Raw genomic sequence first — 17,768 nt, 5'->3', positions numbered from 1 at the left:
ATATTAAAACATTTGCCAGTCAAATGCTCAAGTTCATTCGGGAGGTGGATTGCACATTTTCCTAATAAATAAAGGCTAAACTATCCTCTGCTGAATGAATGTAACTCATGCAGTTTCAGCAGTATGTTTAGTCCTTGTTTATGTGATTACTAGTTTACAGAATTAGAGACTTTCGGATTGTGTATCATTTAGTGGGATTGAGCACAGGTTCACTGCAAAGAGAGATTAGTCTTCTACTTAGAAAGGTGGGGTTTTTAAGTAGACTGTCCAAGACAGTAAGCCTCTTTACGCTGGAGATCTGCACTTACTAAGGGCTGTCTAAACCCATGTTATAACACCCAACACTTTCAGAGCTCTGGTCCACCCTTTTTCTCCTTCCCTCTGTCCTCTACCACGTACACATGGGACTTCTCTGTAGACACAAGTGACCTGCTGAGTAATCTGTACTTTGGGAATCATCTGTCTATCTCAAAAGTTAAGTAATGTGAACAGACTTGGGCAGTGTCAGAAGAGGTCATCTGAAATCCAGTCAGACTATCCAGCAACAGATGAAAAGCAAGCAGAGCAGTCCTCTAAAAGGAAGCACATGCATCTTAAAAATAACTTGACTAAAACAAGAAAATTGATCCCTGGCATATTCAACAATTAGACTACCAGATAATCAGACTGCTTTTTCTAAAAAAAAAAAAAAAAAATTGCAAATCATCACAGATCAAAATGATTAAAATGTTGTGTAGTCATATTTCATAATAAAAAGACTAACTCATGGAATTGAAATTAAAAGCAGACTTCAGGAGCAAAAATTGCAGCCACAGAAAACACCTGAAATACTTGGAGTGATCAGACCAATGGCTTGCAAATAAAACATATGCTAAAAGGCCTTAAAACAAAAAGGCAACAATGTACTTCCTCACTGAAGTAATGGCACTGGGACAGTCTCCCTCAGTGCATAATACTGACCCTTGTGTTAAAAATATTTTGCTTATTTCTATTTAGAATTTTTCACATATGGTTAAAAGGAAGGTCTTAAAAATGAGCATAATAAAAAATAGTTTATTTATGTCTGCTTTCCTAAACTTCTTGGGTAACTTCAATATTGCCTTTAATCTAGCATACAGTTACAAGTAATTTACACTTGTAAAGAATACCTGCACTTCAGAAACAAAGACAACCTTTTTCCTTTATGGAGTTTTATTTTTTGATTTCAGGTCTGCATGATCATACTGTTCTCTTCACAGAGACATTTGTTTTGTATCTTGGCCATTGTGTTGCATGAGATATTTCTTTTGATACTTCCTTAACACACTGATGCCTCCCTCCCCTTCTCCTGGGCTCCACTCTTCGTTTTCCATGCTCTGGGATGTTAAGACTGTTAGAGCTAATATTCTTGTAAACTAACTCTTCCACTGTAACACAAATCCCCTGTGATTTCTATTTTTTTGCACAAGTGCTGCAATTGGTTCATTTTTACATTTCTGAATAAACTACGGCATACATTAATGTTCTATAGTATGAAACTAAAGCTAATACCATCAGCTGAATCCCCTAGTACTCTTTAAAACCATTCACTGGAGTTTTTGAACCCCCTAACTCTGCCATTACTCCTTCAGACTGCAAACCTTTGCTGCAGCACAAGTCCGAAACCAAAAGCCAATGTGACCCCTTACTTCTGAACTCTGTAGTATAAATCAATTACATATGGGCTGCTGAGATACTCTTCTGAGTTCATTTGTGTATGGCTTTTCAGTCTTAAAAGTCCTTGGAGGTCAAATGAGGGCAAAGCAATGTAACAACATTCTTTGAATCCTTGTTTTAAAACATTTTTACACTTCATTAATATAGAAAGTTAATACCATGTACAAAACATACAAAAGAAAACTGACTACCAAAAGACTGACTATTTGATTTTCTTAACTACAGTCAGGAAGAATATGCTTTCTAGCTTTCTATCTCCATGGATATTAGTCCCTGGGAATGTAGCTCACATAGTATCTTAAAAGCCATCTATCCAGCATTAACTCTTGTTCTTCATAAAGTAATACGTAACAGATCACAGTAAATTATGTATTACAATTCTAGGGAGTGAAAGCCAGAAGTTAAGTGCAATATATGCAGTCTAACTTAAACAAGAAAATGGTTTGGGAATTTTTTTCTCTAAAAGGTTCCTAAATATATTTCACAGGAATATCCCCTATTCCCACTGTTCAGCCCTTCGCGTTGTCTGACCCATGGGCCAATAACAAAGGCAATGACATTTAACATATTACCCTAATCTCAAAACATTTTAAGGATTTATTTTAACAGATATAATCTACCTCCTTAGCAATTAAGGCCTTTGCTTGCAGCAGCGGGATGCCAACAGGATCCATTGAGCCCACAGTACTGAACATCATCAGCATGTGTCTACTTACACGAGAAGTGATGGAGGTAGAAAAGGACAGATACAAAATAGTTTCTGAATTCTGACATGCATATTATTCCACAAAATACTGTAGCAGCTCATGCCAAGGCCAGATCTCATGAGTACAAAGTGCAAATGTAGTTAAGTTTAATAAATAATTTGTGTATCATCTATTTCTCAAGTCCTTTAAAAAACAGCTAAAAATAGTGAGAAGTTTATCTGCTGTAACATGTAAGGTTTTTTGTATTCTTCTGGTATGATGTATAAAAATTTCCCATCTTTCTTTAATTTCCCCTGGTTCTCTGATAGAAGCTGTGATTGTCCACCTGTGAAACTGTAACTTTCTCACTACAGTCACTTATGTCAGAAAATAAGGACTATCTATGCCTCGTGAGCATTAAGAAACTAAATTTGACTGGGAAGATGATGATGTTGACATTCACATCTCATTTCCCAAAGGAAATGGAAACAAACAATACACAGAATATAGAGAAATTTACTTCATTTCTGATAGAGGCCTTGACAGTATAAAGAATACCCCAGTCTCTGCATACACATCTACCTAAAGAACACAGTGTTTAACCCAACAGTGACCAGTGAAATACTACAATCTTCTTTCAGGTTGTGTCATCAGAGGAAAATATTTCTCTAGTGCATTAGACTTAGGTTTACCTTTATGATGCTGTTTTAAAGCTTTGTAATTTATGTAACATAAAAATATCTTTACAGTAAGTCAAGAAAATTTTCAATATAGTTCAAGAAAAGTAATTAAAAAAAAGTATTCCCTACTTTTCACCTTGTTCTGTATTTTTAGCTGGAATATGGCATGATAAAAGAACTTTTAATTTAATATGAACATCTGACATGTTTTAGGTTAAATTTAATTTTAGGAATGTCCAGAAAAAGTATTATTTTTCCTAAGCTTTTCCCCAGTTCTGCTATTCTGTGAAACAGATAATACAAAATCTGTTCAATATAAAGAGATTTTGTTTCCCTTGGTTACAATGCTTCCATGAGATCATTGATATCTCTAACTTATTTTCAGTGAAGATATATAGGCTCTCCTTGTTTTACTTCAGTGGCCTCCTATATCACAGTCACTGAAAGGTGAGGACAAAATTGAGAAAACTATTTTGATTTTTCTAGGCAGATTGCAAATTGGTCTTTGTTTTTTAGGTGGAAACAAATTATGTGTTTAACACAACATTAAAAGTTCCCTGGGAAGTTGAACACTTTTGTATAATACCTGGTTCTTGTTTATACAAACACAAATGTGCTTTAACTGGGTTGTAAGCAATCCTGTTATAGCCGACCTTCCTCTGCTATTGTGTATACCATATATCATCTACAGATTGTAAATTCTTTGAGGCACAGAGTGATCACCACTTTATTTGTAAAGTCCTTTAGACTTCTCTGTGAGGGATCCCTTCTTTTTCGATATAGTTTTCAACTATGACTGCAAGAATTACCTGTCTTTTCAAAGTGTAGGAACTTATCTCTATTTCTATTTTTTGAGAAGTGTAATTTCCGCCTTATAACTCACAGTGCTGTTTAAAGACACATAGGTTTTAATTAAAACATACTTTCACATATTCATTTTCATGTATAAGTGATCTTACTGATGTCATTGGCTCAACTCAGCTACATTTAGTTAAGATCAGGTCTCTACATACTTGGAGCCTTGTAAAATAGATTTTGCTTCCCTCTGAGTCATCATATTGAATCACAGAAAGATCCAGAAGGGACTTCAAGAGATCTTCTAGTCATTTACTGCCTCAGGGGCTCCATTCTTAGCTGCTTTTCTATAAATATCTTAATGTACATTCATTCCCCTGAAGTCATGTCTTACGTCTTATTCTATTTTTCCTACATGTTTAGCTTGCAGGCTGTCAAAACCCTCCTTAATTTGGCAGTAATGTATGCCTGTAGCAAATGTACAGGATTACCTACAGAACAGACAGGTATAGATTTATAGGGGTGAGGAAGCGGGAACGATTATGGCTCCAGGATTATGTGAAGATGGGAGATTTCTGATGACTTATTTTCAGCTTGTAGTACTTTTAGAAAGGTGTGGGTTATTTTAAGAATAGCATTAAAGTCATGAAAACATGGTATTTACTGGCATTTAAATGAGTGGTGGTAAGCAATCATGGCAGAGGGGCAGCGCAGACAGAACAAATAGCTCAGTAATATTTCCTACATAACCCAACAAAAAGCTGGAAACCTTTGAGATAGATGGATATCTCAGTAGACTAACTATATTAGGTCCTTACTGATCTATAGGAGGTATTTTTCACAATTCAATTTTAATGACCATTCTGAGCTCTAATACTTCTGCTCAGGGCCTGCAGCCTTAACCAGTTTGAGGTAACTGGTTAATTTAGTATGTATGCTCTCTATTCCATCACTGTAGATGTTAATGAAAATATTGAATGCTGCTGAATATTGAAAATACTGCATAGTACCACTCTTCAAAGAGCTCCATAGCTGTTCATAACTGCTCCCTCAGGGGCTTCTCATTTATTTTTGCACATATTTTTAGAAGTTTTTATTCTCTCTTGAACAGTCTCACTTTAACAAATGAGATAAACTACTGATGCCATGATTCCACCAATAACTTAAAGGAAACCCATCCATTTCCAGCAGAATCTTGCAATATTTGGTTGAAGAAGTTTTACTATTGATTTTATTATTAATTCTGTTCATAGACGATGTTTTAGATCAGTAAGCCTTGTAGAAGACACTGTTCAGAAAGAGGTCAATAGTTGAACATGATGTATAGAGTCACCAGTGTAAGAAAAACTCCACCTATGGATTTATTAGGGTGACAGGCAGAGAGAAGGGTAAATGAAGCTGTAGGGAGTTTTTGCTGGTGATCACTACTGAATGAAGCATTCAGGTACAGGTTATGTTATAATTCTGGCAGTTGCCAAAGCAATAGGGAAATTACTGGAATGTTAATACCTACTATTGCAAATATTCTTTTGTCACATTCAAAAAGAAAATATGTCAAATAGTTCCATTCTAATCTTGCTTCTCAATTTAAAATAATTTGGAAATTTTAAGCTAAAATTCAAACTTTTTATCAAAATAAATGAACTGATAAGCAATGAGATTAGGATTAGATACTATCAGAAGTACTTACGCAAAAGCAGATTCCTACTTGCATTTATAGCTTTGATTTCCATGAAGTTAAGAAAAGTGTTTTACCTTTGCAGAGGAAAGGCTGATGACATGTTGATCTTTTTCATTTGTCCCAATTTCCACAATACTATGTTGGTGTCCTGATAGCTTCCCTGTAGGCCTACTATTAATAGCAGGATGCCACAAATGAAGAAGTTTGTCATGACCTGAAGGGAAAAAAAAAAGTCAGAAAGACTGAATAGTCACTGGTATTACATATAAGCTTCATAACGGAGAGATAAGTCTCTGCTTTCGTCATGTAGGCAACTTCCACATAAGGATGTGAATTCTTCATTCTAAGGGCTGGATTTCAGCTTATGTTTTCACTGCTTATCCCCAAACTTGTATTAAAAACACGTATCTGATTTGCCTTTCAAAGCCTTTTTATTTCACTAGAGGAATGTCAGGGACACTGGACATGACTGCACGTGCTGGTCCCATAGGAGCAGAATACTTTATTACAAATAGAACTGGGGATCAGATTTTTTTCCTAATTTAGATCTAATTTAGAGAAATGTCAAAACAATTTTTGTGCCCACTTAGCCAGGAAATGAAGGGATGACCACCTCTATGAAGAGGGTGGGTGTACAGAACAGGAAGGGGAGCAGGCATGAAAGCTGAGGGCAGATAGGAAACAATAACTGCTGATGAGTGATTTTGTGTCTTGAAATAAATGAGAATTAGGTCTTTCATATTAATTTGTATGTTCAAACATTAAATTACCTAAAACGTAGGGAATAATCCTTGATTGCATTATAGATTAATCTTCTGGTACTATTTTTGTAATAGTTTCCATAAATATTTCAAAACATAAAGATGTTAAAAATGTATTAGTAAACTCCTGGGTTTACATACTGATATAAACACAACTGTACCTAGTGCACTGAAATATTTAATATTTTTCACAGGAGTTTCAAGAGAACATGAACCCAGTTTAAATTTTACATTAATTAATTCATATTTTAACTTTCAATTCCTGGCAAATATTGCAATTGTATGAATTCTATGCAATTAGCCAAACACTCTATTTTGACACGCAATAAATGAAACAGCCACATTTTATCTAGACTTCAGTTTGAGTTTTAGTTTTTTCTTGACTTAACGTGAAGAGCAGAAAGCCAAAAAACAGACTAGGAGGTACATGCCCCAAGAGAACAATCACCCAACCTCAAGACTCCGATGCTCAGCTCAGTTTTGTTAACAAAGAGCTCTTGCAGTCTGCTCTCCAGGGATCTTCCTTGAGCTTGTTCAACCTACTGTCATTGGTCGGTCCCTTCCTCTCTCTCTCTCCAGAAATCTGTTCCTTTCCTTCTTAATACAGTGATATGTGATTAATTTAGTAGCACCCCATCTCCCTTTTCCTCTATTAAACATTACTGTTCTCTCAGTTAAATTGATTTCTCTGTTTATGTAGCGTCTCTCTAAATGAGAGAGGCTCACTGGAGAAATGATCTCTTAAAATAGCTACAACAGAAAGTCATTTTGGTTTATGCCAGTTCATTTCACAAGCGTGACTGAGAACGCAACCACGCAAACAGCTGTACTGGCATAATGGAGGGATAACTTCTGCATAGGAAAGGGGAACCACGGATAATGGTAGACAGAAGCCTCCAGTGAGATCAGTTATAATGTCAGAGGGAACTGCTTCAACAGCATGCCCTTTAGCAGCCCCAAATGGAAACTGTCATATCTTAAAATGAGGGTGAACTAGGTAGAAGCTGTTGACAGTATCTGATCAACTCAACTACCTACTTGCCGCACTTTTGAGGAACAGGATCTTTCTTAGTCTTCCTAACTGCTCTGTTCTTTATATTCCTGAGGTGATGGCAGATGAATGAATGGGAGGATAGTGCCCTTTAATTGTGGCACAGAGTTTCTTTTAGGAATAGAATCACTAATACATGTTATTTACTTAAGATATTAACAGGAAGAACAAGAGTCATTACAAAAGATTACGTAATTAAAAATACTGTTTGCTTCTCAAGTGAAATAATGGATTAGTTTATTAGTTTTAGTTCCTTTTACTGATGTGGAGATAATGGTGGATTTGGTTATAATAGACGTGTTCTCTCCCCTCTTTCTAGACCAATGCCAGACTGGCCCTAACATTCGCTGCTTCACTGGACATTTGTTGGAACATTTATTCTCTGCTCCAAATATGCCTCTGGGATTCAGAATCCTGACATAGATGGCACGGGTACTAAACACATTCAAGAAAAGCTTGAAGAAGATGAATTATCTGTCTACATATCCGACAGCAAATGTTTAAGAATCTGTGAAATCAGTTATTTGAATCATAATGAGCTCAGTTCAGTGTTCTCCCTTCCAAAAGAAATAATTATGAAAGCATATGTTTAGGGTTTTTTTGAAAGTCTGATTCTATGACCACAGCTCTATTCTAGCTAGATGTTATGGATTCCAATACCTTCTTTGAACATGTGATGCTTTGCAAATTGTCTCCCTTGCTTACAGAGTTTTGCAATATGTGTGGTATTACAAGTCTGCTGAGATGTGGTGTTGAAAGCCCCTTGAGAAAACCAGCATTTTTGAATGGAAAAATGGTAGGCTTAGCTTGGCATCCTCTGATAAACTAGAAATGAAAAATATAACTCCTGGTTTCTTTCTGTGCTGCTCCTCTCACACAGAAGGAACCCTTATTCTTTAAAACAACTTGTCATTCCTTCAAACCTGCCTTCTAAATAATCTTGGATTATAATGTCTGCAAAACCTCTTCAGAACAGATGGACATCTGGTAAACTAACACAAGTTCATATGTTCATCATACTGACCAATGCCTCTTTCTTTTTTCTTTGTGCTGCCTTGTCTGTCTTCGTATGTTCTTAAATTTAGACTGCATCATAGAAAAGTCTGCTATGTTTTTGAGGGCTAATATTAGTGGAGTCCTGGGATGGGATTTCTATAACTAGGATTCCTGGGAATTCCTGAAAATGACAATACCAATGTATAGTGCCAGTAAAAAAAAAATGTGTAAGATGTTACCAGTTACTTCACTTGTGCCAGGAATACACAAAGGATACTGAGGATGCACAGAAGATTTCCTTTTATCAGTCTTAAGCTGCTATTGTTAGATTTAGAGATCACTAATAGTTTTTCTTCTACTTTACTGCTCACAGGAGAACAATAGCTGGATTTGAAGAACTAATAGGGTTAGAAGTTGATTTATCATGTCATTTAAAACTGATCATCTCCAGCTTTTATATGCATACATAATTTGATTTTATCTGTAGCTGTTCTCTGAAGTGATGATTAAGACATAGTTGGAATTGAAATGGATATAGAATATGAAGAAAACCGTATCATTTTACCATTCAACATAATATTAATGCAAAATGCTACACAGAAAAGATATTCTAAACTATTGTGGGCTCCATATTTTAGGCTACTATCAGTCTTCTATCATTTTACTGGTTGAAGTCTAGCTTTTAGCATGAAAAGTGAACTCTATCAGGTTTGCTTTTATCTTACTTATTCATTATTATAAATGTCAAATATCTGGAAGACAAAATTAGGTTGTTTCACAGTACTGACAAACCCATGAGCATATTCAAATACAACTAAATAAATGATGGAAGAGTAAGGGTGCCAAAACATGACTTTTTTAATAGTCATCTCCCAGTGTAATAATACACTGTAGCATTTTGCATACCATTTGTGCTATAAACACCTGGCTAAATAACAACAGGTTGGGACTTAGCAAAGTGGTTAGCAGATTTATCCCCTGAATACTTTAGAAGTTAGCCTGCAAACCAATCCAAAAGGTTGGATTTTTCTTTTAATTTCTGAATATGACATATAAACATAGCTTTTACAAATGTTTGCACATGTCACCAAGAAATCTATGTATGATGATTCCTGAATTGTTTACCTGTTCTGGTCTTTGATTTTTAGAGTATATTACACGTAAAATTGCAGTCTTCCTAATCGACAAGACTAGCCTATGTTCTAAACAGTTCAATCCTCTCATTAACTGGATAATCAACATAAGTTTCTCAGCCAGAGAAGAGATGGCTTTTAGGATATTGATGCAAAAACATAGTGTGCTCTAGTCTGACTGACTGCTGTGCCATTGTGGGCAGTGTATTTTATTAATAGAGCACTGAACTCTAAATCTCAGCTTTTGGAGACTTTAGTAGATGGATTTCTCGAGCACTGTAGCATTATTCTTAATTCTGGGTGCAGCTTCATAGTAGCCCAAGGCTGATCTAAACTTCACAGTGAAATTGAAAGAGATAATTCTAGCCTGTCTTTGTCTTTGGCTATGCATTCCCACTGCCTCCTGTCACTCTTAGTAATCCAGCTCAGGAATAATTTCCTTTTGTGTTCAGTGGAAGCAGCACAGCTACGCATTGGAAATGAGGGTGAAAGGCAGGAGGATGCCTTTTAATATCAAGATGAAGGCCACTGGGTGAACAAGCAAGATAGGATTCCAACTCAAGGGTACGTAAATGTTATGATCCAGGAATAGACTGGAAGATTAAGTAAGTACAATTCTTATATGTTTTCAAAATCATCATTAGAGAGTCCTTGAACACTGTATTATGAAACTTTTGTCATGTTGCCCATGCTTGCTGTACTTCTGTGCAGTGAAAGTCAAGACAAATTAAAATGCAGTGTTGAGAAATCTCCTCTTCTAAAATATTCTGACTAGGTAGCTGTTTAGATGGGATAGGAGGTCCTGCATTCTAAGTCTAGACTTCAACCATCACAGACAAATATGCAGTCTATCCTTTTCAAAACTTTCAAGCTCCATTTTAAACTGAGGAGGATATTCCTTTCTGCAACTGCCACTATTCAGAAGATTCTTCCAGAATATCACTGCTCTAAATTTTGCTCTATTATTTTTTCTCTTGATATTTCATAGATAGCAATGGTATTCCTTGTTAATTTTCATTTTGCTAGGTTATAGAAAATACACTTTTTAGTCTCTGTGCAATAGGTTTAGTCTCTATGTGATAGGTTTCCTCCACCCTTTTTCCATATTCAACTTATCTTTCTCAAATATGGCTCATGTCAACCATACAGTGGATTCCAGTACAACATGAGGTTTTACTAGTGTCAAATTCAGAGAAGTTAATGCTTGGTTAACTGCAGAACAGATATTTCAACAAACACAGGTACCTAGGGCAAGTATTGCTGCATGATTGCCCTATTCCTATGCTCTGTCATAAGTGTTTATTGCTGGTCACTGTCAATGAGGGGATAGTGGGTTAGGCAGACATTTGGTCTGGCCTACCATAGCTATTCTTATTTTCTTAGGATGTTTGTCCAGTTTTTTCTCTTCTGCTATTTCTGTAAGAAGAATTTTCAGTGTGTAACAGAAATTTCTATTAGTTCCTATGTAATTGACCTTCTGTCCTATTCAGACATTTCATCCTAGTTTTATTACCACAGGAAAATCCTCCAGTTCTACCCGCAGGAAATACTAACACCATTCTGTTTTATAGGGCCTCCCTACTTTATGTCATCAGTAAATTTCTCCAGACTACTTTTTGTGACAAGGTAATCAATGCAAATAAGATCTCCTCCAAGGCTGAACTTCAGAATTTTCACTAATAACTTTCTTATAGCCCTATTGCTTTCCCTTTAAATCTTGTGTCTAGAAAATCAATAGAACGGTCTGATATTTATTTTGATATCTGTCGTAGTTTTCCCTTTGGTAAACTGCTACAATTCAACTTGAATTGCATTATTTGCCACATCTAGGTCTTTTTTTTTTTCCAAATGTATTTTACTGTCTTGCATATTATCAAAGCTGAACAGCAGAGCCTTGGTCATTTTTTTCTTGTTGTTGAATATATACATAAGAATTGCTGTGTTTGCTATTGCATTTTTTAACAAAGTTTTAAGCAAGACTGAATACTGAATACTTCATACTGAAGACATGGAGATAGGCAGCATCAATGTCACTCCAGGGCACCACCCTGTCAGACAGAATATACAAACAAGAATGCTGCCGTACTCCAGCCACATTTCTGAAGCACAAAATATGACCACTACAATAGAAAGGCTCATAAAATTACTGCATAACAGGGAAGAAATGGATGTAAGAGTGCAATTTCTGTAGTCTGCTTTGGGAGAAAGAACAAACAGTAAAGCTTTAGGGAAACGTGATTAGAGATGAGCAACAGAAAGTAGTAAGATGGGCCAATGTGATTGCTTAAGATAGGAAAGGATGGCCAAAGAGTAATAGGAAGGGATGGGAGCCCTGCTGATACTGCAAGCAGTAATGTGTATAACCTGGCCAAGACAGTTGCCACTGTGACTTGGAAAGGTGCCTTAGAATAGTTCAACATACTTTCTCCTGTTTTATTATATAAATAACATGTTACTTGAATCAAATCCAGACTGAGCCCTTGACAGAGTCCTGTCAGGAAGTATATCTTTTCAGAGTAAGCCTCCCAGCAATTAAAAGCAAGACCTCTGTTTCCTATCATTTAAGACAGAAGCCATTATTTAAATTCTTAAGATACTAAGATACTAATTCAGCTTTATTTTACCTTATTTAACTGGGAAAAAAAAAATTCACAACAGAACAATCTCATGGAAAAAAACTCCAATACTTACCCCCAGTGACAATGACTTTTGCTTTTCTACGGTATGCGAAGGCACCGACTCCTCTAGGGACAGCAAATTCCTTTACAGGTCTGTAATCATTAATAAAACAGTTTATCAGGTAAGAAACATTAGGAAAATACAGTCTACAGTCATTCCACTTTTCTTTAGTATATAGAATAGCTGTTTGCATAACGTATACAATCTCTTGTTAAAAGTGAATTGATTTGTAACAGTGACTTATACAGACTTATAGTGATACTAGCATTTATAAAACAGGAACAGGGTGCACTTTCCATTAAAGTAATAAATCTCTGATTTAAACACCTGAATCCTTTATCAGTTGTACTCCAAACAGAATCCTGAAACAGTAGCTGTTGCCAAAGTAAGCCTTCACAGATGTCTGCGTGCTTAAAGCAGTTCATCACTGAGGAAAAGTGTCAAACCAACTGCTTTGCCTCTTTCAGACATGGTAGTCTATTGTGGCCTCTATTTTGCATAAAGTGCAGTTACTTTTCTGCTGCTTACATAAAATTTATTGTATAATGTATCTATTTTACCTATTTTGTGTTGTATAATAACATGAAGACTGCAAGTTTCTGAAACTCAATTGAATTATTCTGTTGTATTCACTCTTAAAGCACAAGAGCCAACACAGACTGAGATTGACTCGATGTCCCTTCTAAACCAATCCTTTAAGCAACTTCTGCTTGTCTCTCCATGTCTCAAACATTGCCGGTAATGAGTGAATATTTTCTTGATTTTTGGATTCAGCAATAACATGGCTAACACCTGTCTCTCCCAGGAAACAATGACTGTCAGTGTAAATAAGACATACAGAATTAAATAAGTACACATTTAAATTTTTTCTTTGAAATCCAGACAAGTAGGTAGTTAATTTATTTTGGGCTAAAGAGTAGCCATTAATACTGAAAACCGTAACTGAGGGTGACAGTAAATTTGACAAAAGACTCAGGAAACTCTGAGGATTAATGAAAGAGCTTGTTCTTTCTAGGCAGGTGTAAATAAAAGGCTGTTCAATCCCAACGACTTAGAAGGAGCAAAGCTTTCTTTCCAGAGCTCTAACAGAGGACTCTTAATTCTCTTGATGGTATAAAATAGCAATTAATTGATTTAAATATGTGGTTGACAGATTTCCTCAGGATTTGTCATCTTTTTCCTTTATTTCTTAAATTTAATACTTCAATATGAATTGTCTGTTGGCTCTTTAATGAACGGTCTTGATACTCTTCCAACATCAGTGTGAATAAGGGGTTCTGGCAGTGTGAAGTCCTGCCCAAGTCATGCCCTGGCAACAGAAACACCCTGTGATCCCATCCACACCTCTCTTCTTATAGATACTTCACAAGAAAAGATTATAACTGCTCATCAGCCGTTATTCACAAAGAAACTTGAAAGTCACATGGGAGACAAGATACATTGCATCCCTCTTCAAGCACAACAACTGCTTGCTGCAAAGTTAACTGGGGAAATTTATTTTGTTAGCACCAGTAAATCATCTATTTCAACCATAATTACTTATGGAATGGGCATTTCAAAGTGATTTGATCCATAGCTATTTTTAGGGCTATTAATTTAACAGCTATGTAATTTTTCAGTTGTCTAAATATAATTTCATTTAGCTGATGAATGAAACTGCTTAGAAAAATGTATCTATTGCAATTTGAGACACAATTATAGTAAGTGTTAAATGAAAAAGACCTACCAAGATATTTGCAATTAATGTTCTGTATTACAAACAGTGTATGGTGGCAGCATATACTCTTTTGACTATACTTATGTCTCTGCAGTCTTTGTTTTCTTTCTCCTCAAATTAATTCTGTTTTTCCAGAACTCCCAACAAAATCAAACAGGATTTCTCAGCTGTCCTCCTGACACAGTATGTGACTTGGACAAGCTATAATTATTTCATATTTTACTTTCCTGTCCATATGAGACATGCAATACTCATAAACCCTAAAGTTATTGGATTGATGCAAGAATACTGTGTGAATATTTATGGTCTATGTTAAACAAGAGATAAAACAGATTATCATAATTGTTGCTACTAGCCTTAAAAATCTATTAATCTCTGGATGTACCTCACAAAGGAATTGTGAAGTCGATCGTATATTTACAATGCTTTGAGATATTTAAACAAAAAGTTTTATCCTCATGTTATTTATATTTCCTTTCTACATCAAATTATGTTTGTATTATTTATTTTTTAACTGGGCTATAAACTCTTCTAAAATTACAAACTAGTAAGGCTTGGAATCAGCTATAGCACTGATGGCCATATGGATAAGTATATAGCACAGATAAGGAGGCCACAACCTCTCCTGCTGCACAGCAAATCCATTTCCCAACCCTCAGTATAAATTGCTTTCTTGGTTTAAGCTTGTATAACTGAAACTTGTGAAACTGAAACTGTAAACTTTTAAACGAATGGATACATGATACACATGTAACAAAGCAATCAATTTTCTAACTAAAATTTGCCTGCTGAGAAGTTGGAGCAGACAATACTGCCAACATAACTTATTTTTAAGGGTTGTGAGTAAGGAAGACATACAGACAGTCCTCTCCTACATCAAAAGCTAACAAACAAAAATGTTCAAGTATTTAAGTAGTTGTATTTTTGTTTGTATTAACAAAATACAATACTTATAGAACAGACAACTTCAGTACAACAGGATGGTATCTTGCAAGGCACTGATCTCGTGCAGAGTTATAAAGCAAAAGGTCTATTTTTTCAGAAGATGTCATATACTTACAAGTTGTCCTCTAGTCGCTTTATGTCATCCAAAACAAATGAATGATGCTGTCTGAGGAGCAGGATCCAAAACAATTTAGGTCAGAAATACACTTAACTTTCACAACCCAGTCATCATGTAGCTTGCGTTTAACACTGGGGATAAAAATTGAGATGTTATTAGGATATACTAGCATTTACTCTAATACGCCCATAGTGCACAGGGATTTTGTCAGTGAGATTATACACAACCAATGCTAATATTTAATATCTGGGGCAGATACAGAACCACTCTTCCAGCTCAAAAGCAAGCAGAGCTAAACTTAGAGCACTTCTCTAGTTGCAGTTATGCTTCCATCTAATTGGACACAATAAAGCTGTGCCTGTGTCAAACTGGATAACAGCAGTTGTGAATTCTTCCCTGGAATTTTACTCTGCAGCCTCTCTGTTGTTAGATCTCTTGTAAGACCTCCTACTGAAAATGATGGCATTTCCTTCACATAACAACAAGCAAATCATACTTACTGCAGTTTGAAAAATTATTTTCTTTGTTAGGTGTGGGTAATTTATACACAAAAGCTAATCCTCCACTAGAATACTAAAAAAAAAAAAAAAAAAAAAAATTGCCAGATTGATAATAGTTTACCATAAGCAACTTACATGTTAAAAGTTTTGGAGTCCAAGACCTGAAGTTGTGATTCTTTTTTGCCTTTACTTTGTTTCAATCCGAAGTGATCACTGGTCACAGTAAGCAGGTGAACATAACCCTTATCATCTCCCATTAGGATATCATCCTTAGCCAGATGATCTGACATAGTCACCGTGCAAACACAGAGCAGACCATTTTCCATTGGTTTGATGATAAAGCGATTATTCTGTGAAATGTAGAAGAGTTTATTAGATATTGCATGAGTCCTTAAGTTGACTAAACATGTCAGGCTTATCTACTTAGATCAGCATTCAATTCTTTGTTTTTTTCAAGCTCCCCCTGTGATAGCTGTTTCCTGGTATTAGAAACTCATGGAAGATCAAGTGAAGCTAAATGCAAACTTTAAGGATTTCAGTGAGGCTTTATTTCAGAGGTAGCCTCTGCCATTTTGGTGAGGAAATACTACTTACAAATTTTAGGGACGATCTCCCTGTGCTAAGTAGGATAGTATATTTACTAAGATTGTATATGGCTTCCTGTTCAAAAATAAGATGCTCTCTAGAAGAAAATGGAAAATAGTAAAATTGAAGAATTATTCAAACCACAAAATGCAGCAGTAATGCACAGAGAGAAATTATATCAGAATCTTAATTACTAATACAGCCTGGGAGTACCAAGTGTACTTACACAGGCAGGTGTCTGAATTTTCAGGAACTGAGACAGTGCGAATGAATACAGTTGCAAGTCATTGTGGTATTTTGCTAGACTGAGAAGGCCTGGGAATGGGATTTTGGGTCATTTGCATCATACTGTTTATTGGTTCTACTGCCCAGCTCCATCTGTTATTTGATTAAAGCATCCTTGCCAACCTAAACTGGCAACTGTTCAAATGCCATAGGAATTAACTGCTTCAGTGTTGTCTGTGTAGCACAGAAACATTAGAGACATAACACAGATACAGAACTGTCTATATATTACTTCTGTGGTCTCAAAAGAGAACTGCTCCCATTCAGCCACAGAACACTTCCAGCTCTCACTGATGTAATGACTGGAGGAAACCTGGAGAATAATGAGTGGAGAATAAATTTTTTGAGCCTTGCTTCACAGGAGTCCAGCTGGATTGACTGAAAGACTTCTATTGACCTGTCTGAGCTTGGGGAGCGGTCTTTTAATAACAAAAGTATAGAATCATAGAATACCAGGTTGTAAGGGACCCCAAGGATCATCTGGTCCAACCTTTCCTGGCAAAAGGACAGTCTAGACAAGATGGCCCAGCACCCTGTCCAGCTGAATCTTAAAAGTGTCCAGTGTTGGGGAATCCACCACTTCCCTGGGGACATTATTCCGGTGGCTAATTATTCTCATTGTGAAAAATTTTCCTCTTGCGTCCAGTCAGAATTAACCCAGGAGTAAAGTGTACCCATTACCCCTTGTCTTTTCCATGTGACTCCTTGTAAAAAGGGAGTCTCCATCTTCTTTGTACCACCCTTTAAATACTGGAACATGGTGATAAGGTCTCCCCTAAGCCTTCTCTTCTCGGGGCTGAACAAACCCAGTTCTCTCAGCCTTTCCGCATGCAGCAGGCTTCCCAGTCCTTTGATTATCTTTGTGGCCCTTCTCTGGACCCTCTCCAGCCTGTCCACATCTTTTTTGTATAGCAGGGACCAAAACTGAGAACAAAAAAAAAAATCCTAAGACTTGATCTTATCCTAAAAATATTTACTTTGCTTCTTCTCATCTTCTCAGCCAGCTCAGTATTGCTGAGAAAAGTGCCAGGAACAGGAAGAAAAAGCTAAGGTATGGATCAGAATTCCTTGCAAAAATTGTACTTTGTAATAAGGCATTCAAGAAAACTTTAATAGTTTGGACATACACTATCAGCATCAAGGTGATTTTGCTCTTGGAAAGTCCTGAACAAATTGCAGGATATGAAGAAATATTTTCTTTAAATCAGGAAGTTACCTCAAAGGAGTCTATGTTAAATTCCTTGGAAAACCTGTCCGTTGATTCTTAATAGATTCTGAGATATACATATGCACATGAACACATATTAGATATACACGTGCATGCATATGAATTAGATATACATAGAAAATAAATTCTTTGGGGGGTTGTTGGCAACATAGTCCAAAATTTTTCTCTTCCAAGTTTTTAAGAAACTCTAATAATCCCAATTGGTGTGGAAAGGGTATTCCTTCTTCACAATA

General features: G+C 36.1%; 1 protein-coding gene across 1 annotated transcript in view; it reads right to left on the bottom strand.

The window, feature by feature from the left end:
* Nucleotides 1-17,768, bottom strand: part of WDR64 (WD repeat domain 64) — a 79,774-nt gene that overhangs the window by 42,859 nt on the left and 19,147 nt on the right. Inside the window, 5 exon segments of the mRNA XM_074864617.1 lie at nucleotides 5,612-5,751; nucleotides 12,170-12,249; nucleotides 14,935-14,977; nucleotides 14,980-15,068; nucleotides 15,573-15,787. Of these exon segments, the coding sequence (XP_074720718.1) occupies nucleotides 5,612-5,751; nucleotides 12,170-12,249; nucleotides 14,935-14,977; nucleotides 14,980-15,068; nucleotides 15,573-15,787 (567 nt within the window).

Source organism: Strix uralensis, chromosome 3, assembly GCF_047716275.1.
Source record: "Strix uralensis isolate ZFMK-TIS-50842 chromosome 3, bStrUra1, whole genome shotgun sequence".
NCBI classification, from domain to species: Eukaryota; Metazoa; Chordata; class Aves; order Strigiformes; family Strigidae; genus Strix; species Strix uralensis.
Note: the sequence above shows the minus strand (reverse complement) of the source record. Positions and strands in the feature narration are given on the sequence as shown.